The sequence below is a fragment of the Poecile atricapillus genome, chromosome 13 (assembly GCF_030490865.1).
Source record: "Poecile atricapillus isolate bPoeAtr1 chromosome 13, bPoeAtr1.hap1, whole genome shotgun sequence".
Lineage (NCBI taxonomy): Eukaryota > Metazoa > Chordata > Aves > Passeriformes > Paridae > Poecile > Poecile atricapillus.
In genome coordinates, this window is record NC_081261.1 from 6658672 (window position 1) to 6682601 (window position 23930).

Sequence of the window (23930 nt, forward strand, 5' to 3'; positions counted from 1 at the left end):
TGGGAAGAGCAGCCCAGGAACAGCTGTGCTCCATATCCCTCCTGCAGACATTTCCAGCAGGGATTCACTGGCACATCCCCAACAGCCAGGAGGATACAGGACACGTTGGGGCATGGAGGTGGGATGTGTCAGGACAAGGATACAGGACGTGTCAGGGCACGCTGCAGGATTAATCAAGGTGCAGAAAGCAGCCATTAGGGATGGACCCAACCCCACAGCTGCTTGTGGGCTGGAAAGCCAGCCCTCACCATGGCCACCGTGGTCCTGCCTGCAGGCTGGGGCTGCCAAGGGCTTGGAGCATCCTCATCTGCCCCTCTGGGAACTCCAGGAAGCTGCTGACTGCCATCCACTGCCTCATGCAGCTCATGGAAGATCAGAGCTGAGCAGGGGATGCCTTGGGGTCTCTGGTAGGACAAGGCTGCAGCAGGGACAGCCCCAGCAACCCCTGGCCACAGCAGGGGAGCAACTGAGGGTTTGAGCCCCAAGCAGGGATGGGGCCCTGCTGGCTGCAGCTGCCCAGCCTCTGGCCCTTGCCCAGCCCAGAAAGGATTTTGCCAACTTTGCACATTTTTGGCAGAAGCTAGAAAACATCACTGGTGCCAAGGCGGGTGACAGGCAAGGGGAACAGACCCTCCCTCACACAGGGCTCTCCTGTGGCCATGAGGGCAGAGACCTTCTCATCCTCCCAGGCACCCCAATAGCCATGGCACGGGGCTGAGCTGTGCTTATGACCCCGTTAATTAAAAAGCAATTAATTCAGGACTAAGCTGAGCACCAGCTGGGCCCACCTGGGGCAGCCCAGAGCCAAGATAGAGGTTTCCTTGCACATCATCGGGGGCTGGAGGCCAGCCCCAGACACTACTTCTTCCTGGGCTTGGGGACACAAGGAAGGGAACCATGGCGGGTGCATGGCCTGGATGTGCTCCAGCATGCCTGGGAATTAGCAGCCTTCTCTTCTGGGCAAGCAGCTCCATCGTTCCCCCCAGTTCTCCCCCTGCAGCCCCCTCTCCTCCATCCGGCGGCTCCTTCGGCACCACACATCGTTTGTCACTCCGACAGGTTCAAACAAACCCGTCTGGGATTAATTAGGCTCCGTCTCCGTTTCCTGCAGCGCTTCGCAGGGGCCGGGCAGCAGAAGGCGGTGGGGAGGCAGCAGACGGGCGGGCAGGCTCGGGCAGGCAGGGACTGGATAATGGGGCAGAGGGGAGAAGGTAAGCAGGGACCCCCAGACCCCCAAATCCCTCCCCCGTGCTAACACAGTCAGTGCTGGATGCTGTCCTGGGAAGAAGAGGCTGTGGGCGCTGCGCAGCGTGGATGGATCCAGGACTGGAGAGCTGCTGCCACCTCGTGCATGGAGAGCTGCTCCCACACATCCCCTTCTTAAACCCCTCAAAGACAGTCCCAAAGGCAGCCAAAGACCCCCAGGGGCAGGACTGAACCATGCAAGTGAGAGTCACAGGCAACAACCAGCAAGTAAAACCAGGGCCCCCCATTTATTAGCAGTTGGTTCAACAGGACCGTACACCAGTGCTTGGGAGCCTCCCCCAGCACAGCTCCCATGGCCCCATGTGCAGCTACAGGGGCTCCTGTGAAACATCCAGGTGGGAACGCTGCTGCCAGGGGGCTCCTCACATGGGGGGTGAAACACATTCACCCCACTGCCCTGGCCCCACTCCAGCAGCATCCCCTCCCATTGCATCCCCTCCCACGGAACTGCCGCCATCTCACATCCTGCAGGGCAGCTCCATCCAAGGGGAAATGTGGGCCCTTATCCTGGTAAACCCGTGATGGCTCAGTCTCATCTGCCAACAAATCCCAGGGCGTGGGAGAGGCTGTAGCTCTGTACAGCAGCACCGGTACAAAGATGTGTCTCCCGCTGGGAAACCGTCCCGTTTCCCCACTGACCTCTGTCCATGTCACGTCTAACAACCAAAGAGACCACGTAAAACCCTCGGGGTTTAGGTACAAATTGTGGCACTGAAGAAAAACACCTCCCTGCAAAATGGGAACCAAATGAACACCCCGCCCCCCACACCCCCGTAAAACCCAACATTATTAAAATACTTTTGTTTTTAATATTCAAGAGGTTTGAAGTTCTCAGCGTTCTTCTGATTGCCTTTATCCCAATGTCTGTTCTGTCCCCGAGCTCTCCTCCATGCCAGGGTGTGCTGGGCACCGCTTGGCTTTACCACAGGAAACACCACATGTGTACAAGATTGCAGGATGGGCTTGGGGGTCATGAGCATACTGGGACCAGTATGGCCAGACCAGCATGCCAGCCCCTTCTCCTGCTAGGCCACATTCCCACCACACTGCCCATGGAGGGGCAGCCAGAGGTTGAGGAGCTTGAAAATGATGACAGAGATGACAGAAGAAATTGTGCCCCGATCGTTGAAAGGAAAATCCACCTTGTTCTCAGCTTTTCCAAGTAGGTGCTGGGGGAATCCAGCAAACTCTCCTGTTTCCTGCCATAGGGCTGATGGCAGGAGTGGGTCTGGGTTCCTCTGTGCTTTGGGTTTCCACCAACTCCATTCCTCTTCTCCAGCTCAGCAAAGCCACCACCAGTGCATCCAGAACAGCTCCTCCACCCTTGGACCAGGAAGTGAGGGACAGCTCTGGTGCTGCCCCTGGGCCCAGGGCAGTTGGAACCCATTTTGAGCAAAGAAAGGGGCAATTCATGCCACTTCCCTATGCCAGAGCAGGATGGGAAGGGACAAAGAATTAAAAAGGAAAAAAAAAATGAAAGAGATACAGGTGTGGGACAGGCAGAGAGGTGGGAGCACAGGGATTGCAGAGTCGGATCACTGCTCAGACAGCCTCCAGTGGAGCCCTGTGCTCCTGGGGGTCCTCTCCAAGCCTCCAGTGATGCTGTGCGCTCCTGGGGTCCCCTCCAAGGCTGGGTATTGCTGAGAAGGTCCTGCTGGCACAGGGTCAGCCCCGCTCAGGTATTGCTGGGGGGTGGCAGCAGCAGCTACCTGGTGCTCTGCAGCTCCTCCCGCAGCCAGGTGGGCAACGTCTGCCCCATTTTGTACAGGAGCTTGGAGAGCTCTATGTTATGGTCCCTGTAATAGTCCCGCAGGAAGGAGCGTGACTGCAACGGGAGAGCAAAGAGGAGCATCAGGGGACCAGCCTGGAGCCCACCACCCCAGCACAGCTCTGCTCAGGACCAGCCCAGGAGGCTTTCTGCATACTCACATCTGAATCCATCTCGGGGTACTTCCTCCCTTTGCTCTTTCCCAAGCACTTCGTTTTCCCTCCATCCAGAAGCTGACACCAGAATCCTTTCTTTGGATCAAACCTGTGAAGCAAGAGCTCTGCCTCAGCCCTCTTATCCCCCTCACACCTTCCACAGACATCCTGTCCAGCAGGTCTCACTGCTGTCCAGCCCTGCAGAGGGCACTTCTCCACCTCTGGAATGCACAGCCCAGCTAACATCTTGTCATCAACCCCCTGGTACAACCCCTTCCAGCTGTGCAATAAGCAGTCCACCAAGGCTCATTCATTGCCCTGTTGAGGGAGCAGAGTCCACTTGGGTTTAATTATCATTTTCTGTGTCACTTTTGTCCCTGGATGCCCTCAAGTGCCCCACAGCACCTGGGTGGACACATTTATAGGCAAGCCCTGGCAAAGGTAAATTATTATTTCTCTAGGAGCTCTGGAGGCTTCCCACAGTGGGGTTTATTAAAGGCTCAGAGCAAGGTGACACCTGCAGAGGTGCCACACAGCCAGCAGCTGCTCTCAGGAATGTATGAGGAAATGGAGTGCCAGGGCTCAATACCATCATCTACATCATAAATGCACTCCTGAATTCTGCTCCAGGAGCCCAGGGCTGCTCTTGGGCTGCCTGGAATCACCTCCCTGTAGTGTCTGGATAAGCCTCAGGCAAAAACTCAGCCTCATCAAAATCAACAGCAGCTCTGTGGAGAGGCCCAAGGCTGGGGGCTGCTCTGGGACAAGCTGGGTGTCCCCCAGGGCAACCCCCTGCATGGGAGCAAAGGCAGAGTGGAGGAAGGAGAAGCTGGGGAAAGGACTCACGCCAGGGTCTTGTGATAATCGATGAAGTTGGTCACTCCGAGGAATTTCTGGACCGTCTCCATCACTTTGGCGGGTTCGGTTCGGAGCAGCTTGCCATCCAGCACCAGGATCTGCAGGGAGCAAAGCAGGGAGGTGAGGTGTCACTGACTCTTAGCCCTGCTCTCCTGAGGCCAAGAGGACACCTTTACCACACTTTTGATCATCTTGGAGCCAAATGCCACCAGCCAGCACAAGGACACCTGCTAAATACCAATGTGTGCTGGTGCTCCCCTACACTGGATGTTGGAAAATGAAATGCAACTAAAGCCAGGGCCAGGGCCCACCCAGGACAACATCAGAACTTCTGCTCAGGGCTACCCAGCCCACAGGGAGTTGGGATTGCAACACAGCAATTACACTAGCAGGAGGCAACTAATAAGGCTTTATAAGGTTAATCGACAGTGGAAAAATCATTCAGGGATTGATCCCGTACTGTCCAGCAGTGCTGCACTGTGTGGGTCACAGCAGGGCTGGCATCCAGCTCCCATGTTCCCTGCAGACAGCTGAACTATGGGCAGCTTCACCTGCTATTTTTGTCCTGTTCGATGCCGTGGTGACACCAGACAGGGGTCTATGGCCAAGAGTGAGGGTGAGTGTTGGCTGACCTCTCAGAGCCTGCTGTGACAACATCTTAATGTGTCATCCATCAGCAGGTTCCCTTCTTGCACAGCAACTGCCCTCTGTCTCTTCTCCAAGTACTTTTACTCCTCTCCCCATGGTTTGTAAGGTGTAAGAAAAACAACTCCCATGGGAACAAGTCCTCATTGGACCTTGGATCCAAGATCTCTTTCCCCCACATCCTTACTTGGGTGAAGGCTCTCCCTGGGTGCTGCCATCCCTACCTGGTTGGCGTGGTAGCTGTTGAGCCAGCGCTCGATGTGGGTGGCGTACCAGCCTGGCACCAGGCAGCGGTTCTGCAGGGTGCGCAGCTTCGGGGCGGCCTCGGGCCCCGCTGTGATCACCTCGTGGAAGGTGTACTTCAGGGCAACCGGGTCATCGTGAGCTCGCTGGTGCTGTCAGGCAGGAGCAAGGCAGGGTTGTCCCCAGGGTAACCCAAATCCTGGGCTGCCCACAAGGCAGTGGCTCCCAGGCCACCACAATGTATCCTCATGCATCATGTTCAGCCAACTGGCATGGCATCTGCAGTCACCCCACATCCCAAACCAAGCCTCCTGCCCACCGTCCCACAGGACTGCCCAAGGGGACAGGCAGAAGCTCACCTGATACCAGGAGTAGGCTCGATCTGCAGGGTTGATGAGGATGGTGATGACTTTGGCCTTGGACAGCAGGGCTGCAGCTCGCCGGGGAGCCACTTCAGAGTCAAAGTAGTTGGCACTTTTCTCAAAGTAGAAGTCAGAGGTGGTGTTGGAGGGGATGGGGAAGAATTCCATGTACCTGGGGGAGGCACAGTGTGAGGCTGGCAGACAGGCACCACAAAACGGCCCCAGCACCACCCTCACAGGTGACATCTCAGACACCTGAAGGTGAAAGAAGGGAAGCCCCACAGCACCACTGCTCCCGTTCCCAAAGTTATGGGGACTCCCAACATAGTCCCACCAGAGACCCACCAGTCGATGCCCTTGTGATAGTTGTGTCCATTGAAGAACTGTATCTCCTCAAAGGTCTCTGAGCTGGGGTAGTTGCTGCTCAGGTCCGGGTGCATCCCCAGGAAGAGATAAAGGGCAGTCGTTCCTTTGGACAGACAGAAAGAGAGAGTTGACAAAGCCAAACCTCCCTCCAAGCTCTGCTTCGGGGCAGGAGGGTTGACAGAGGCCCTTTGGGAGCGTGGGGGTCCTGTCAAGCCTCCCAGCATGCTCACAGCACTGAAGGTGAAGCACCTGTTTTTTGAGGCCCAATGATGAGAAGCTTTGGAAATCGGTCACAGGTCTTTTCTTTGGACCAAATGTCCTTGTGTCGTTTGTCTTCACAGGGATCCTGAAACACAGTGAAGAGGGTCAGAGACAGAGCAGCCTGGATGGGACCCCACCCCACTGCTCAGCCCCTCCAGCCTGAGCAGACACACGGGGAGGCCATCCTGCTCAGCACGCAGGACAAAGACTGGGCTTATCTCCAGGTCTACAGGACAAATGCATTTCTGGCACTCCCTGCAGAACCAGCAAGAGGTGAAAGACCACTGCTAACCCAGGGAATCAGAAAGAAATCCCCCTTGGAAGCTGCTCAAAGCAGGGCCAGCTATAACCCATTACCTTCTCCCACACAATAAACAGGGTCACTCCCCCTATTATAGGCACAGGGGTACCTGCCACAGTGGGTCCTTCTCCTCAGAAAAGATCTGGAAGTACTTCTGTGCCAGCTGCACGGGGGGCAATGTCTGCAGCTTCAAGTTGGTCCAGGAGTTGAGGAAGCGGACCAGGTGCTTGAAGGTGTACAAGCCCAGGCGGTCGTTGCCATAGTTGGACAGATGGGTCATGAAGATGCTGATCTGCAGCCGAGAGGACAGAGCAGGGCTTAGTGGAGCCTCACCCAGCAGCCATCCCACAAATGGCCCCACCTGGCTGAGGACACTGGGGACATCTGCAGCAGTGCCAGGACAGCTCTGCAAGACACCTGTCTGTTTCTCTCTGGGCAGTACTTACAGGGTTCAAGAGGACAGTCAGGAACAGTTCACCCCCGTTGATGATTTTGTCCAGCTCACTGGAGCCACCAGGATATTCATTGTAGAAAATGGTGTGTGTGAACAGGCCACAGGTTTGCCGGGGGAGTACCTGGGGCGGGAAAAAATATATGGATTAAACAGGTGAAACAGCCAGGGCAATGAAATGACTACAAGGCCTCCTCCAGGCTTTGAGAGCAGGGTCTCCTTCCCTTCCCAAAAAAATGGGGGAACTTGACCTCAACCCCTCGGAGGCCAGGACCAGTTCCACTGCCCCTCACCACCCTTGACTTGAATCCATACACAGAAGGGAAGGATGTGCACAGATGGAAAAGTCAAAAACTGTCCTCACACAAGCTTCAGCCATGCAGGATGAACAAGGGGGAACAACCCCCTCAAACTGCAGCTGCACAGAAACCACCTCCTGAGGTTCTGGTTTTGGTGGGGGAGGCAGGAGAAAAGAAGCACCAGAGACAGAGGCCAGCACCCACCATGATGCCATTGTGGATGAAGCCGCGGCGGTAGCGAGCAGGTTTCAGGTGTGGATATTCCTCCGTGCTCGTCACCCTGATGGACCAAACCTGCTTCCAAGCCTCATACAGCTGCACGTGGACAGGGTACACACCCGAGTGGTGGGGGGCCACAGCATATCCCATGTCAGTGGGGATGCCATGCTCCTACAGAGAAGAGAGTGTGGAATGGGTGACTGTAGAGACCTCAGAATCACAAACAAATCCCTTTCCATTCCCAGCTACAAACTGTCTAGTTGTGCCTCTGAGAGCAGCCAGAGGCTGTGCCTCTCCATCCTCTACTAAGCCTGGCTGTCTCCACAAAAGGGAGCACAGGAGCAGCTATGCTGGGTGGACACCCAGTCCTCTGCTTCATTCAGACCATCCTCATCCCTGTCTTCTGCTGTCACCCACAGAACAGCCACAGACAAGCTGTTGTGTGAAGAATGAGGAGATACAGCTATATAGGACAGTAGACTGGTTTATATCAGTAGATACAAAACAGCCTGGAAATTCTGAGCTGGAACACTGCCCATCCTAAGTAGGAAAGGTCTGGTCTCTCTCTTACGCACTGTAATTATCAGATAATAAATTCAAGTTAGGTTGAAGATCCCTCTCTTAGGCCATAGGATACAATTATTAATAGATCTGGCTTTACCAGTTTGGATTCAAGACAGCTGTCAGTCAATCACAGCATGAACTGTGTGTCAGTGCCACACTAAGGACAGCCCAAGAGGACAGAGAACCCCAGACCAAGCTGAAGGTCAGAGCCTGCCTTTACAACCAAACATGTCCCTGACAGTTCAGCCTGTAGAGGGAGTTTCCATCAGCTGGAGCCTCCCAGCACAGCCACGGCTCCAGGATCCCACATCATCCCCCAGCACAGATTCACACGGTGCCAGGCTGAGCATCCCCCTGGGCAGCACCTCTGCATCCCCACGGTGCCAGGCCAGGTGGGCACGACTGCAGGGCACAGACAGGACCTCCCCTTGAACAGCCACTGGGGCAGCTCACTGCCACAGCAACAAGTTGGCTGCTGCAGATAAAACCTTTAGCTCTAGGTACTAGAGTATAAATGGATTTACCCACACAGCTGCAATGTGGGGGACATGACTTAACATCACCTGATCCCTCTGCTCCAGCAAGCAGGGGCCATTCCCTGGGAACTTTCTTTGCTTCTCTTCTACCATCCTCCCCTCACCACCAGCAACCCCACCGGTGGCATCTTACTCACGACAGCGAATTTCTTGTTTAAGGTCATCTGCTCGGCGAGAACTGACTGGTTGTGGAAGAGGTGAGGCTGCATGTGGCTCCACATGTGGGGGAACCACCAGAACTCCTTCACATAGGACAGCAGCAGGTCATCACCTTCGTCCTCAGCATCAGTACCTGTGGCATGACACTTGCTGTCACCACTGAGCACAGAGAGCCGTGTGAGCAGCTGGGGCAGAGGGAGGGGCAGCCCCTCTTGGTGCCCAGGTGATGGAAGAATAGGGTGGGATGCCTGAGGACTCTCTTACAACCCAGATAGCACCCTCTTTGAGCACCAAGTGGTGCCCCAGCACCAGCTGTACAGCATCCACAGGAGAAGCAGTGCCCTTGCCCTCCTCACCTGTGTGGAAGAATTTCCCTGAGTATCCCAGGTTGAAGGTGAAGTTCGGGATGTGGGTGCGCAGCTCGTTCTGTGTGTCAAACAGTGCCTGGGAGAAGGGGAGAGAAAGCAAGGTGTCCTCAGCACGTGGCCTCAGGGACAGCTGCCACATCAGGGCAAGCACCAATGCCCCTGAGCGCTTTGCAGAGGGGCTCTCAGAGGGACAGGGGAGACTCTGAGGGTAGGAAAGTTCATCTCTGGAGCACCCCTGAGCAAGCACAAGTGTCCAGCCCTGCCCACCCAGCTAGGAGACGCACCTTGACATCTTCCACTTTCATGCGTGTGCCCTCCTTGCCCACAAAGATGTCATCAATGTCCACCAGGATGTAGCGGTCAAGGGGCAGAGACAACCTCTTGCCCGTCAGGAAGGAGACAGAGTCCACAAAGACCAACTTGTGCAGCCAGAAGTTGAGGTTGTTGCCGAAAAGTACTCTCTGAATGCCATCATGGAGGCCCAGGTCCTGCATCACAGTGGTGTGCAGTGCAGCATCCACGCTCATGTGCGGGATGGACTCGGCTGACTTGGTCTTGGCCAGGAGGACGGGCTCGTAGGTGGAGTGGTTGGACTGGAAGACAGTCCAGTCCTCCCCAGGGAGCACACCCTTCTCCACCTCACTGGGGCGCGTGATGTAGAGCAGGGGCGACTTGGGGTTGATGCTGCAGTCCTTCAGTGCCAGGTTGGAGTGGAGAAAGAGTGGGAAGCCCTTCAGCTGGGCACTCAGAAGGCTGTTCTCATTGGCCTGCATGGGGAAAATGGGAGTTACAGGAGATGGGATGCTGGGGACAAGGCAGGGGCTCACAAGGAACACCAGCAGCCACAGCAAGAGAGGCAGTGGCTCACCACCCCTAGAGATCCAGGTTCTGGGTTCCCCCCTTCCTCTCTGGAGCATGGAGTGCCCTCATCCCCCTAACACACTCAATCCTGCTCATGTCCTATGTGCAAAGTGCCCCAAGGCTAGAAGCCCTGGGCAGGAAAAGGACTGCTGAGCACAATACCTGTTCATGCTTTTGGAAAGCCCCAGCAAGGGCCGCTGCTGGAAAACAAGTGCTTAAAGCAACTGGACTGATCCCAAAATCTCCAAAGGCCACAGCCCTTCCAAAGGGAGAGAGCTAAGATGCTGCCCTCTCCTAGAAGGCTGTGCCCCATATCAACTCATGCTGCTTGCAGAAGGCGTGGGGAGGGCAAAGTCCTTGTGGGGCAGCAGGACCCCAGGGCTCACATCTGGCCATGGATCTTGGTTTGCCCCATGGAGCCCCTTACCTTGAAGAAGCCGATGATGCCCACGCCATACTCCACACAGTACTTGTCCAGCAGCTCTCGGTTCCAGGCGTCCAGGTTGACATACTTGAGGATGTTCTCGTAGATGATGAGCGCAAAGCGTCCCCGGTCCTTGTCGGTCAGCGTGGGCATGTCCCCCTTCCCTGGGGCAATCTCTGTCCTGTATTTGAAGCGACTCGACTCCAAAATGGCCACAATCTCCTGGCCCAGCTGGGAGTAGAGGCTCTCCACGAAGACCAGCACCAAGGGGTCCGTGCGGGAGGAGTCGGCCACCTTGAGGGTCTTCAGTGGCAGCAGGCGGGAAGGGGCGACCTTAGGCTCATCGCAGTCCGGCCCCGCCACGTCCCCAGAGGGCTCCAAGCCCCTTTTCCACCCATATAAATAATAAGCAGAGACGAAAACACTGAGCAGGCAGAAGGCAAAGAGCAGGAGCAACACCACCTGCGGAGAGAGCTGCCAGATACCCCGCCGGGCCCTGGCCAGCACAGTCATCCTTGCATCCGCTGGGTGAGGTGGGGTCCCTCTCCCCTGCCCGCCCCCTCCCCTCACGAGCCCCGGGGAGGGGAAGAAGCAAGCAAGCAACCAACAAAAAATTAGGTAAAATCAAATTGAATACTACTAATAAATTAAAATACTAGCAGGCCGCCTGTGCAGGCTCTCTCCCCTCCAGCAGTTGGGCGTCCCTCGCTGTCTGCTTCATGTCACCATGGCAGAGGCACCAAGAGTCCCCTTGCCGAGCCAAAATTCCTGTGGTGATGGCAGCAGCAGCGGCAGCAGCAGCAGCTCCATGGCCTCAGCGGGGCGAGGGGGCGGCGGGCGGCCTCGGCGCGGCTCGTGGTGGGAGTGTGGGCATGGCGGATCCCTGCTTCCCTGGCTCCACACGGCTCCCTGAGGGAGAGAGGTGGGATGAGAGGGCAGGGACAGCGCCAATGCTGCCGCTGTTATTTCTGCCAGCCCCGCAAGAGTCCTCACGAGCTTGCCAGGCCTTGCCACAAGAATACCACGAGCTCCCGATGGCTCCAGGGACACAGCGGGAATGCGGATGTGGGTGCACCTGGAGTGCAGGGGCATCAGCAGCTGCTGTGGAGGGGAGCCCCCAGCCCCCTGTGAATCTCTGGTACCTCAAGCAGCTGGAGAAGCAGCCCCGTTCCTCCCTGTGCCCAGCAGGAGCTGCACTCTGCCGAGGAGAATAGGGGGTGGTCTGAGACCCCCAAGGCCCAGCTCGGGGCTTGTCTGCAGCATGGACAGACAGCAGGACAGAGCTCTCCTTTGCTTCTAGTTAGCGTTTAGCTACCTGAGGCAGAAAAGTTTCCTGGACTGTTTTTTTTCCTTTTTTTTCTTTCCTTTTTCTTCTCCTTTCTGTTTTTTCCTTTCCAAGAGTTTTTCTTGGATCTGTTCAAACCTGCTCTGGACAGAAAACCCAGACAAACCCCAGGAGCTCACACCTGTGGCCCACCAGGACCTGGGACTTGGCACTTTCCAGTGCCAGAGGGACTGATAAGAGATTGAGTGAGCTGAGCTACACCCCATGGAAAGAACTTTTCTGTATTTGCCATCTCTTTGAACATCGAGAGGTTTTGTTGTTTAATATTATTCAATTTCTGTAAAATAAACAGTTTTTTCCACTTTTCTCCAAGGAAATCTTTTTCCTGAACCAGATGAGGGAGGGGCTGCTTGAATTTGCTTTCTGGAGGTTCCCCATTCAGAGGTTTTCTCCCAAATTTGCCCTAAACCAGGACAAATACAATTATTGGGACATGAGAGCCGCCAGCCAAGGTCACCAAGATGGGCATGTGGGAGTGTCCACGTGGAGCCAAAGGGACTTTGGGAATATTTTTGCCTTCCCTGTGAAAGGCTCGTTTGAAAAAAGAAAAGGAAAACAATGAGCACTGCTTGACAGAAGGTGAAGCCACCTGGGGGACAGACCGATGAGGCCAATGTGTTTAAGGATAAAAAATGACTCACCATGCTGTCCTCAAACTCACTACCAGTGCTGGGGACAAGGGCAGGAGTCCCTGTTCCTCCCAGGGAGAGCTCTCTGTGCCCTGCCAGCACCGTGGCTGAGCACCCTCCCTGCTGACACCAGCCAGGCTCCTAACAGGATTAAATGTGGCCGGCTGAGCGGCACTGTGGATTACAGGCTGGGGCTTGGCAGGGTAATCCTGTCATCCCTGCCCTTCCCAGCAGCAACTCCTGCTCCAGGCAGCGCTCCCCAACCCTGCCGACATGGCACTGCTCCAGCCAGGTGTCTGCAGGTGCTGCTGGCAGCCAGTCTCCTTCCAGCCTCCATCACTGTCTCCTCCTTCACCTTCTCCACGACACAGCAGCAACCTCCCCCTGCTGGCTGTGCTGGGCATGGTGGAACACGCGGGTTTATTCATTTGTAATTTATCTTTGTGCACATGGATAATCTCCAGGCATGACCAAGAGGGATGCACCTTCTCTCCTTACCCCCCCTGAGGTGTGTTCTCCCTGTTCCACCTCACTCCTGCCCCTCCAGCATCCCTGAGACAACAGACCTGCTGGGGTTTTGGGACAGGGCACTTCTCCAGGTCCGTTGATTTTAGGGATGTGCTTGTGCAGAAGGAAGCTTCTCTGCATAGGGATGCAGAGAGCTGGGAATGCATTATCCAACACCCTGGCTGTGCCATCCCACTCCCTCTCCATTTCTTTCATCTGCCAGGAGCAGTGGGTGCTGGCAGCTGCATTCCCACAGTGACAGGCGGGCAAATGGCAGCAGTGGGTTTGATGCCAAGCACCAGAGCCAGCAGCTGATGGACAGGACCGTGTGTCCATCTCTGCACCACCCTCCATGAAACAGGGAAGAGGGCTCTGATCACCCGCCATTTCCAAGGGTGCTTCATTAGTCCATTCTCTCCTAAGAGCTTTTAATTACTGGTACTTAATGACCAGCTTTGGAGACAGCATCTCTGGCCAGATGCTGGCTGAGCCTCCCCAGGCTGCCATGTCAAAGCCAAGCACCAGATCCCCAGAGCACCCAGGTGTGAGCTGGGACCAGGATGGGCAGCATCCTGCCCCAAGCACCTGCTGGTGTGGCAGGAAGCAGGCAGGAATCCTGCTCTGCCAGTTCACTGCCATGGGGAGGATGCCAAGGGCTTTGGGGCAATACTGCAGGGTGGGGATGCTCCTGCCCAGGGCTTTCCCTGTGCAAGTGGGTGCTGGCTGCATCCTGCCCTGAAAACCCCTGCACAGCCCCAGTAGTGGTGGGAGAATTGACAGCTCATTGCCAGAGAAGGAAGCAGGTTCATGCCCAAAAGCACAAATCAAGTCCTTGAGACCAACAGCTTTTCTAAAACAAAAACAAGATGGTAAAATTTAAAAAACCACAAGACCTGGCAAGGTGACAGCCAGGGTCAAACTTCCTTTTAACCTGATTTTTAGATGCTGCTCAGGTGCCTTTTAAAACCACAGCGTTTATTTAAAAGGCACCAGCTGGAAATGTCAGCCTGAGTCCCACACACAGACCTCAGGCCCCCAAAATCGGTGCTGGCAGGCTCCCATCAGCAGGCGGGTGCTCAGCCACAGCTGCACATCGAGGATCCTGGAAGAGCCCTGGAAAATGCTCTTTTCTCCTGGGCTTCTGAGCAATGCCCTGGCACAGACTCCACTGGAGAGGAGGCTCAGTGAGGAGGCTTAGCCACTGTGCTCTTAATCCGGCTGCCCTGACAAACACAATCAGCATCCAAGCAGCTTCCCAGCGTGGCTGGGAGCCCGGAGCACCCTGCGGAGCCGGATCCGACCCCAGGACGGGCAGGGAGTGCAACCAGGGGACAGGGAAGCCCTTTACTATCAGTGCTTCAAATCTAAGAGAGCTGCAGGAGGAAGGGAAAAATGTTTGAAAAGCTTTTCAAAACCCACCCCCTGGTGTAGTTTGGGGATGGTGGTTTCCTCCTGCCCAGACTTATTTTCCACAAATACTGCCTGGGGAATCACTGCACCTCAGAAAGTCAGGGAGGCACTGGATGGGATGAGAATGAATGAAACCATCTCCATTAGTGGCTTCCAGCACTCTTCCTTTAAATACCAGTGAGATTTTGCAGGGATGCAATGGAAGGATTAAATATAAGCAAGGAAGTACAAACAGATCCGGAGAAGAGGGAAGGGTCAGTGATCCCAGAAGACAACCACAGCAGGGTTTGATTTATTGAGGGGTGGAATAGGTCTGGCTGCAGGTGCAAGCAGTGAAGATCAGGCAGTTCACAAGTCCCATCTGTTGGATAAATCAACTGTCCCAAGCCCATGGCCCAGAGACGAGAGGGGAGCTCAAAACCACAGGCGTGACAGAGACAGAAATTGCTCACACATTTCTCTTGCACCACTTTGGAAAGGGTAGAAGGGGAGGAGCAGGCATCCTCTGTCATGCCAAAGACAATCCAAGATTTTGTGCAAGAACCTCGGTCCCCAATTCTAGTAGCTCCCAAACCTCCAACATCCAACCCACAGAGATGAAGCCACATCCTAAACATCACAGCCATATGGGTCACCCTGCTCCTCTCCTGCAGGGCGCTGGCACCCTTTGGGTGGGCACCCCTGCTTCTCACTCCTCATCATTGCAGGGAGAGACCCACCACTGCTGGGTAATCACCTCGCCACCACCATGCCAGCTCCACTTCCCCAAGTAAGCCAGCCCTGAGGGTTAAGCATGGATGGAGGAGGATTTAGAGGCAGGATGCTAAATTGCATTGCACAGCTCAGCGATTTGCAATCACTCCTGCTCGCTCCAACACTTCCCTTCCCCTATTCAACCACTGCAGGGAATGTGGACAGATCAGCCCCACCTACACATCTGCTGCATCTCCCATTTGAAAGCAAAAGGCTACTGGAAGGTCTAAATTTGGCCAGGCTGGGACTTGGGCCCCCAGCAGGCAAATAGTACTCATCCAAACCTATCTTCTGTCTCTCCCACACCTCAGTCACCCTAACCAGCATCCCCAGAGATCACTAAGTGGTGGCCTGCAGCCCTGGAAATCAGCACTACGTGTAAAAGATGCACAAAAGGCAGCCAAATTATTATTAATAGGTTTAAGTTTCCTCTAGAGGGAATCCCCTTCACTCACTGGTAATATTTAGAGGGCTACAGATCTAAAACCACTGAGCTAAGCATGTCCTTAGAGAGGAGATTAATGCCATCACATTATTCAAGAGACAACTGCAAGCTCAAGACAGGGGAGGTTGCTTTGAAAATGAAAAAGTAACTGGCATGAAAAAATGGCCTTTAAACACCCACCTCTGCACCGCTGCCTTTATCAGCTCTACATGACAGTGATCCCAGCTACGACTGGAAATATCTGCAGACAGTTGGAAGCGCTGGCAAAAGAGCTATCTCAGGGTGTGAAGGACCACTGTCTGTCCCTGTCCCCATCTCCTCTCCACCCATCCACAGCTGGACCCACTGACCAAGAGAAGGCACAATCAGGAGATCTCCCCTTTACTGTGCTGCAAGGTGTGTGATGATCCCACCAGAGTGCTCCTGGAGCTGAGGCACAAGCCCTGTGCCACAGGAAACAAAGCCACAGCAGCCCAGGGAGAGAACTCAGCATCAAAACTTCAGCCACTGGAAAAACCAAGAGTTTCTCCTGATGATTGCCACGTCCTGACAGCCTGGGTGAGCCTTTAGGATGGGCCCAAGAGACTCTGACAAAGCGATGAGCTGTAGGGACATCCATTTGTCTCCTGCCAAGCTGGAAAACCTGGGTGCCTGGGCAGGGGAGAGGGATGTGGAGAAGACAGAGAGGAGAAAACACAGAGAAGGAGACAGAGGAGCAGAAAGGAGCTTGTCCCAGTCACTCAGTTGCCTGAGGTCTTGTAATGCCAGATAAGGAGCATCTTAGTGGTAAATTACATAGGCTGCTTAAGTGCTTTGCAAACAGTAGTTACAACCTACCAGGGAGGAAAAACACCCTGCTCAGGAAGAGGGACAATCCCAGTGCTCCTTTCCTGAGGACACCAGTCTTCTGCTGGTGCTCAAGAGGTGCCAAGCTAAAAATGGACGAGGGCAGCCCTAGCAGCTGACCTTGAGACAGGCAGTGACTGGCAGCCACTGGTGCTGCTCCCACTGCAAACCCACCTGGCTCGGCTTCTCTCCTTCATGCACAGGCTGGATATGACCAAACACAAGGGAGTATCAGGAAAACTCATCCATGATTTATAAGGTCTGGAGAATTTCCACCCTAGGAGGATTTCAGCAGGAAGATTCTCCCTTTTCCTCAGCTCTTTTTTTTTTTTTAAGATCTGATTTATAGAGCCTGGCCAGGAATGAGCAGTTGGAGCATTCACCTGGATTGCTGAACCAAGCTTCCCCTTGATACTTCACTCCCCTCTGGAAATAAACCTCTGGCTCTGTCTGTCCATGACCTTCCTGCTCCTGGGGGAAAGAAACTAATGTGAGCAATGAGCCCAGTGGAAGTGGTTAAGAATTTTCACTTTTAAAAAGTTATTTTTAGTCAAAGTGTCCAGCTCTGGAAGAGGCATTTTTTTTTTTCACCCAGAAAGCCCTGTTAGCCCTTCAGTTTTACTCTAAAAGATAAAAGTAATGTTTTTCTCAGGTTTTCTTCAAAAAAACAATCATGAGAACAGCTCACTCCCTGCAGAGGGATGAAAAAGCAAGGTTCAGTGTGTGGCATGTATATGCTGAATTTTTAAGGGAGAAAAAGCCTGAATAAATCTTTAAAAAAAAATCTAAATCCCTAAAAACTCAGTGAGGTTTCTGGAAGCCCATGATTAAAACTTCTCATGGCAGAATAGCTGGCAAGCCAAACTGGAGGGTTTCTAAGACTAGCTCTAGCAAACCCCACATCTCAAACCCACATCCCAGGGTCCTGTACCTGCTAATCCCCATCTCCCACCCCGTTCCCCAGTCTCAAGGTGCCCCAGCCCTGTCAGTGAGGCTGTACAGAGGAACCCTCTGCAGAGGTCACCCCATTTCTGATCCTGGGGCACCAGTGGCTCCCACCCTCCTTATCCTCAGCATCCGGATCTGGAAGAGCCATCTCCCAATACCCACATGAAATCAGTCTTCTCCACAAACTAGGCCAGCAATTAGCAGCAGTCATTAGTTCTCCTAGGCCCCAGAGACACTGGGGTTGGGCAGCTGATCCCTCAGCACTGATGATCCCCAACAGCATCCCAACAAACACCCCAGCACCCCACATCCAGGTTATGATCTGGGTTGTGCCACTGCCGTCCCCCCAAAAAAGCTGAAGCCCTTCACAGGTGACTCCTCCTCAGGGGTATTTTTTGTCCTTGAATCGTTGGGAACAGCCTTGGAGCAGAGCTTGGGGAATTCTCCCAAATCTTAATTGAAAGAGGCACTTAACGAGGAGAGTTTCTTTTGTCTGTTAATTGAAACAGGTTCTTACCGACAAAACTCTCCATGAATTTTAAGTGGGTTTGCAGGGGGAAATAATCCACTCAATGAATTAGGTTTTCCTGCTTCGAAATGTGCCGTGTCGGTTCCTGTGGCTTTCCAAGCACCCAAGAGCCTTTCTGGATAATCAGGGTCTGAATCCCGAGTATTTTAAAAAGAAAAAGGATGAGGGGAAAATAATCTCACATGCATTTTTATATTTCACTGGAGTGGCAGCCTGCTCTCTCACAAGCAGGTCGCACAAGGACTCCTACCCAAAAAACCCATGGATTTAAAAGCCTCTCGATGCCACCTTTTGCTGCCTCTGACACTTGGCTTGGCCAGACTTTCCCTGCAGAGATGCTGGTCCTGCCACAAGTGTGAGGGTGACACTGGATCTCAGAGAGCCTTGAGGCAGCAGTGATTCCCTGTGCTCAGCAACAGCAGCACTGCGAGCCCCACGGGATGGGCCAGCTTCCTTTTCTTGACAGCTTCCCAAGTTGGTAGGAGAGCAGAGCCATCCTGCCACAGAACTGCCAGCTGTTCTGGGGAGCACAGGCTGCCCTGTGAGTGCTAATCCGGCCCCAAACCAGCACTTTTGCAAAGCAGAATCCATAAAACCACAGCATGAACCAGCTCACACAGAGACACTGACCCCCCCGCCAGTGCCCATATTCCAGAGAAATCCCTGCAAGGATGGAGCTGCTCCCTCCTTCCAGCTCCCCAGGACGCTCCTGTCAGACCACATCCATCCTGCCTGATGCCCCAGTGCTTTGCTGAACTGCCTCTGACCTCCACTTCCCTGCAGTCTGCCAGGACAGACGCTGCCAGGAGCCCCAAGCACCTCAGGGCCAGGTGCTGGCAGCCGGTATTGAATCAGAAGTCAGAGCAGTCCCTGCCGTGACGTGGGTGTGTTCCCACGATGGCTCCCAGGGTGGCAGGTCCTTTGGGAGGGCTGGGCAGCACACACTGACGCACAGGCAGGACGCTTCCAGGGCCAGCAATGCTCCAAGGTCATGGCCGGGACACGCTGGAGGTCAGATCTTTTATTAGACCCATGGACACAGTTGGAAAAAGCGACACATTTTGGCCGGGCAGGCATTTCTCAGGCCCAAGAGCACATCTGTTTTTTCCTAAAGGTATTAGTTAGGCTAATAAAAGACATTACCTCTGCATGTAAACTTTGTCACCCTTAAAATGTACCAGAGGCTGCAAGGCTCAGCAGCCCAGGGAAAACACAGGGAGCAGGAACAGGCACAGAGCACAGGGGACACTTGCAAGATTTGTTTTGTTTTCAACCCCTAGAACAGCACTGGCAAAGGCCACACTTGCCCCCAAGAAGCACAGCTGCTGGCATCTGAGCTGCCTCTTGCCTCCCCTATTTCCAGATCCACGTCTGAGGCTGCAGGAACCTAATGGCATGTCCAGGAGAAGTATGTTGCTTCGGTTTCCCTGCTCCAGCATCAGCCCTGTCCTCTCCTTCTCCTCTGCAGGGGCTCCAAGGCAAACTAATGCTTGAGGAACCAATCTGTCATGCCCCACCTGCACCAACTCCTTCCCTCCTGGCCTCAATCCCACTCTCCGACGTAAATCCAGAGACCAGCAGTGTACCAGCACAGAAAGTGATGGATCAAGGCTGATGGAGAAGACTGAAAATGGCCCTTTCCACATGTCCAGGCACTGAGAGTACTCATAGCCATACTTTAGGACTGCATGGTTAACACTTTTTTTTTAATGCATTCCCTTTCTTTAAGAGCTCCAAGCCCTGGGGCTGCAGGGTTGTACAAGGCTGCGAAGATGTAGACAGTGTTGGGAAGAAAGAGGAATACTTGGTGAGGTGCTGACAAGTAGCTAGAAGGTATCTGGGTTTTGCCAAGAGATGGGAAGCAGAGCCAGGAGAGCAGCAGGTTACCCCGAGGAGCAGCAACATCCTAAGGGCTGTCATCCTTCCTAAGCATACCCAGAGCTTTGGGATGAGACACACATCTCCCCATGTGGAAGAGGGAGCTGGGCCAGACACTCCTCATTGTGCATCCAACCCTCAACATGCCCAAGCTCAGAGACAGGAAACACTTCTTCCCTGCTTTACAACACTGAATGTAAATTCCAAGGTAATTTGAATATCTTGCAGAAGCAGGACAACAGGGCAGAGGTCCTAGAAGGTCCTTGATCTCTCCAAGACAATCTCCATATCTACAGCTTTGAGCAGATCAGTAGCAGGCTGAACTCGGGACAATCCCACTATAAATACCAAGGCAGTTCCTCTTGGGATACCTTCCATTTATGGATCTCTTGACCTTCCTTAACCCCTTTAGGAAGGCTTGTGTCACCTGAAGGTAGTGCAGAGGATCCTGTCCCCTTCGTGTGCCAAAAGGCTGCAGCAAGGTCCTGGTTTTGGGGAAGACATGGGAACCGAGGTGCTTCCAATCCCAGCCCCACAGCTGCTGGCCGCAGTCACACATGGGATTTATAGCTCAATATTGATTAGTCTTCTGCAAGCTCTGCCATTACAGTCGGTGGCTTTTGCAGGAAAACAATATGAATCATAAGCTACAGGCCACCAACTCTCCGTGTTGGCAGGGTGTGACTCATCCAGCCCTTCCAGGGCTCCGGCACGAGGGCTGTCCTCCTCCTCCACACCTGGGGACAGGCACAGACTGGGCACGGGGGCACCATCTCCCACTGGCACCTGCAGACTGGTCACAGCCCCCAAGGTTTATAGGTGGTCTCCAAGAAAGCAGCATCCCACTTTCCCTCCACTGAGGTCCTCCTGACCCTATGTCAAGTTCCAATACCACCAACATACATGTGACAATGGCACAAAGCAATGCCACCACCTCAGCCAAAAACACAGCGAAGTCAAGGCTGTCATGAGGTCCTGAAGTTGGAAGGGTTGGAAATATAGGTGAGACAGACTGGAAACCCCTGTCCTATGAGGCCATGAAACAAACACATGACATAGGAACTTAGTATCTTGCTTCTCTTAAGTCCTAATCTTATTCTGCCAAAAATAAAAACACAACTCATTAAGGTACATCTTAATGAGTAAAAAAACCCTTTTAACCAAAACACTCCAGGACTCTGCCCCAGAGTACAGAGAGACAGAAGAGCAGCTCCATCTCCCCCATGCAGTAAGAAGCTGGCCAAGATGGGATACCTTGTGAGACCACAGCCCTCTATCCTCAGCCCAGCACCCACAGATATCCCAAAATCAAACCTGCTTATAAAAGCCTGTGGAAAGAGACGGGCAGGTGCTGATGGTGACACTCTGCAGCAGGGACACACTTGGCTGTGCCATACTTCACCATGACACACTACTGAAGAAAATATTAATCATTCCCTCTTCATTCCAGCCTGGGTTTTGACTTATGAGGTGTCTTCTTCCGTCAGTTTAAATTACCACCAACAGCGTATTAAATGTCCTGTTCTACAGTACTGACAGAGACACAGAGAATGGTGGGGAAAACCCAAAACAACCTGTCAGGAAAAGTCTGTTTTCCTGTATGTTGCTGGAATGGATTTTCCAATCCCATCCAAACAAAATCATACCAGATGCACCAGCTTCCCAAAGGCACAGGAAGCGGGAAGGACTTTGTGTGTGTGAGCTTCCCCACCAGCATCTGTGTCCTGTGCCAGCAGCTCCAGGTTGGAAGGGGCAAATTTGGGGGCTACAGGTGGAGGGGTATCATGGCATGTACTGGGGCTGGGTGAGGTGACCCCAATGGATGGCAAGGGGAGGTCCTGGCTTCCCCATACCCACACATGAATGCCCCAGCCATGGAGGGGCACTGGGAAACATGAGCTTGGCCTTCACTGGCCTTGCTCAAAATGAACACTGACACAGCCAAAGGGAAGATGCTCGGCCATTCTGCCAGAGGCCAAGAGCATTGGGGGGTTATTTTCCTGCCATATCAAGCCCCGCACGTTTTTTCTATTGTTTAATTTCCTTCTTCTCCACCCACAGCAAGTTCACTCAGAAGAGAGGAACTTATTTCCTATTGAATTTGTCCTGGTTGTTTTATTTGGAAAAGGACAGCTTCCTCAGCTGTGGTCCCCATGTGCAGCCGAGAGGTGCAGGCACAGGGCTTCTCACCTCCCCATCTTTACCAGCCCAGCCCCAGTAAAAACCACTCTCGAGATGTGAGCAACAAAGATGCTGCTTTGCTGCAGGAAGAGCTGCTGTTCCAAAGCTGCCGGTGACAAAGGGGCACTGCAAGGCGCCGGTTTCCCAACCCTGCAAGCACGGTTAGTGGGAAGACAACCATCCCCACGGTGTGCTGTGGCAGCAGCTGGCTGGGATCACGGGACAGGAGAGTCCCGGTGCTGGGATATGACTGCAGTGCTGAGAGCACCCGCCTCGATGGGAAGTAAAGTCTTCCAGGTGATGCCAAAGGTCGCCCAAGCTGGTGTGGCTTCTGTGCCGCCGGGCATCAGGGACTGCCCCCATCTGCGGGGGACAGCCTGCCTGTGCAGTGGTGGAGCCAAACCCAAAACACTTGGGGAAATAATACACACAGCTATGCACGAGAGGCCCAGGAGCTCACCAGCGGCAGAGAAAATGCCAGGACCTCTTCCAGAGGGGGTAGTGAGGTGCTCCACAGGAACGCCAGCCAGGCTGGGCAAGCCGTGCCATGCGCAAGGTGTGCACCTCCAGGTGCCCTGGCTGCTCTGGTCCTGCACGATTTTAGTTACCACCACTCGCACTCCTCGGGAGCGGGGACGCCCCAGGCCTCGCACCCCGCGCCTGGCGCCGTGCTGCAGCCTGGCCTCGACTGCTCCTCGGCGGTGCCCGGGAGCGGCGCGGCCAGAGCACCCCCGGGCACGGCGCGGCCCCGCCGCCTCCTCCGAGCCCCGTGCGGCGAGAGCCCCTCGGCCCGGCGGGGCCGCGGGACGGCTCGGGGCGGGGGGCTCCCCGCCGGACCCCCAGCTCCGCCCGGGCCGGCTCCTCCCGAGGGCACCGGCCCGTTCCACCGTGGGGACGGGCAGGGGGTGCCGCCGTTCCCAGGGGACGGGAGGAGCCGCCGGGCCCGCTCCCCGGCGCAGCCCGGCCGGGGCGGTGCGAGGCCCGGCGGCCCCGGCCCGCGCTGCCGCCCGCCCGCTCCCCCGCCCGCCCTTTGTCTGCGCCGCCGCCCCGCTCGGGCCGTACCTGCCGCCGCCGGGCCCGCTCCGCTCCTCTCCGCTCTGCCCTGCCCTGCCAGGCCGCCGCCGCCGCCCGCTCCGCCGGCCCGGCCCCGCTCGGCGCGTCCCGCCCGCCGCCCGGGCAGGCGCCGCCCCCGCCGCCCCCCGCCAGCACCGCCCCGGGGGCCGCGCGGGGCTCCGCGACTCGGCCGGAGCCGGGGCTGGGCCGGGACAGCGCTGACCGCAGCGCCGGGGGCAGCGCGGGGCTTGGGGCTGCCCCCGCCACACGTGCCCTGCCCAGCGCAGCCCCCCGCTCCTCGCCGCCTCCGGCCCCCGGGGTGAGCGAAAGTCGGGCGATAATCCCCGGCGGGAGGGCTCAGATCCCCGCGCCCGGGGTGCCTGTGATGATCCGTGCGCCCAGTGATGCTCCCACCAGGCCCCCACATTCCCGCTGTTTCCCGGGATGAGCACGATGGTGTGCCCAAAGGGCACGGCCCAGGCTGTGTGTTTGGTTTAAACTGGGGTGTCAGTGTGGGAGTGTGGGCTCCTACACAGAGCCTTTTCATCCTTCCCCCAGTGTGCGCACACCCGTTTGTGTCAGACATTTAAAGCCAGTCAAACCTGAGGTCGTCCCCAGCCTCCTCCCCATCTGCAGAACTCAGGTGTCATTTCAGGGTGCTGGTATCACATCGTTTCAGTGTTTTCTCCCTGACTTCAAAACAAGATCAAGGGCCACATCCAAGTTACTGGCTGACTGCCCCCAACCTGCATGCACACATACAAAATTCCCTTCATTCCTCAGAGAGGGGGAAAACGAGCTGCTCCGTTCCTGCCCTGCCCTCGGAGGCTGCTGGGGACTGTGCCGGCATGTGGAGACACGCTCCAGTCCAGAGTTAATCACCTACACGAGCCGCCCAGGTCTGTCTCACTGCCCATGTTAGAAGGGATGTGGTGCATTAAGCCAGCCCTGTCAGGTTTTGTGTCCAGCCCATGGGGACAAGTTTAATGTCCAGCCCGTGGGGATGAGATGTGGCAGAAGGTCTGCTAGGTTTGGTTTAGGCAGCATACCCTGGGAGAGCTTCCAAATGAACAAGAGTCAAGGAAGCAATTTCAATCAAATGGAACAAGCGGATAAACAAACAAAAGGAAAACAAGAAAGGAAATTGTAGGGAGAGAGACACAAAGAATGGCAGGCTATTATGGCTGCAAATTTTCTAAGTGTTCATTGAAGTCAAACACTTCTTATCCTTAAACATTTCACTTCCCTCACAAAAATTTCCTCTGAAGATCCCTGAATATTTTGCAAATGCCAAAGTTAC

At 54.9% G+C, this 23930-nt stretch overlaps 1 protein-coding gene across 1 annotated transcript; it reads right to left on the reverse strand.

The window, feature by feature from the left end:
- Positions 1-1474: 1474 nt before the first annotated feature.
- NDST1 (N-deacetylase and N-sulfotransferase 1) lies at positions 1475-22775 on the reverse strand. The gene is made up of 15 exons (XM_058848503.1): positions 22640-22775; positions 10110-11015; positions 9106-9588; positions 8810-8897; positions 8432-8586; positions 7180-7365; positions 6672-6800; positions 6335-6517; positions 5913-6009; positions 5643-5766; positions 5295-5469; positions 4917-5087; positions 4036-4145; positions 3196-3298; positions 1475-3091 (listed from the first exon to the last, which is right to left on the reverse strand). Exons 2-15 carry the CDS (start codon positions 10617-10619, stop codon positions 2972-2974), a joined length of 2634 nt encoding a protein of 877 aa, XP_058704486.1. The 5' UTR covers positions 10620-11015; positions 22640-22775; the 3' UTR covers positions 1475-2971.
- Positions 22776-23930: the final 1155 nt, after the last annotated feature.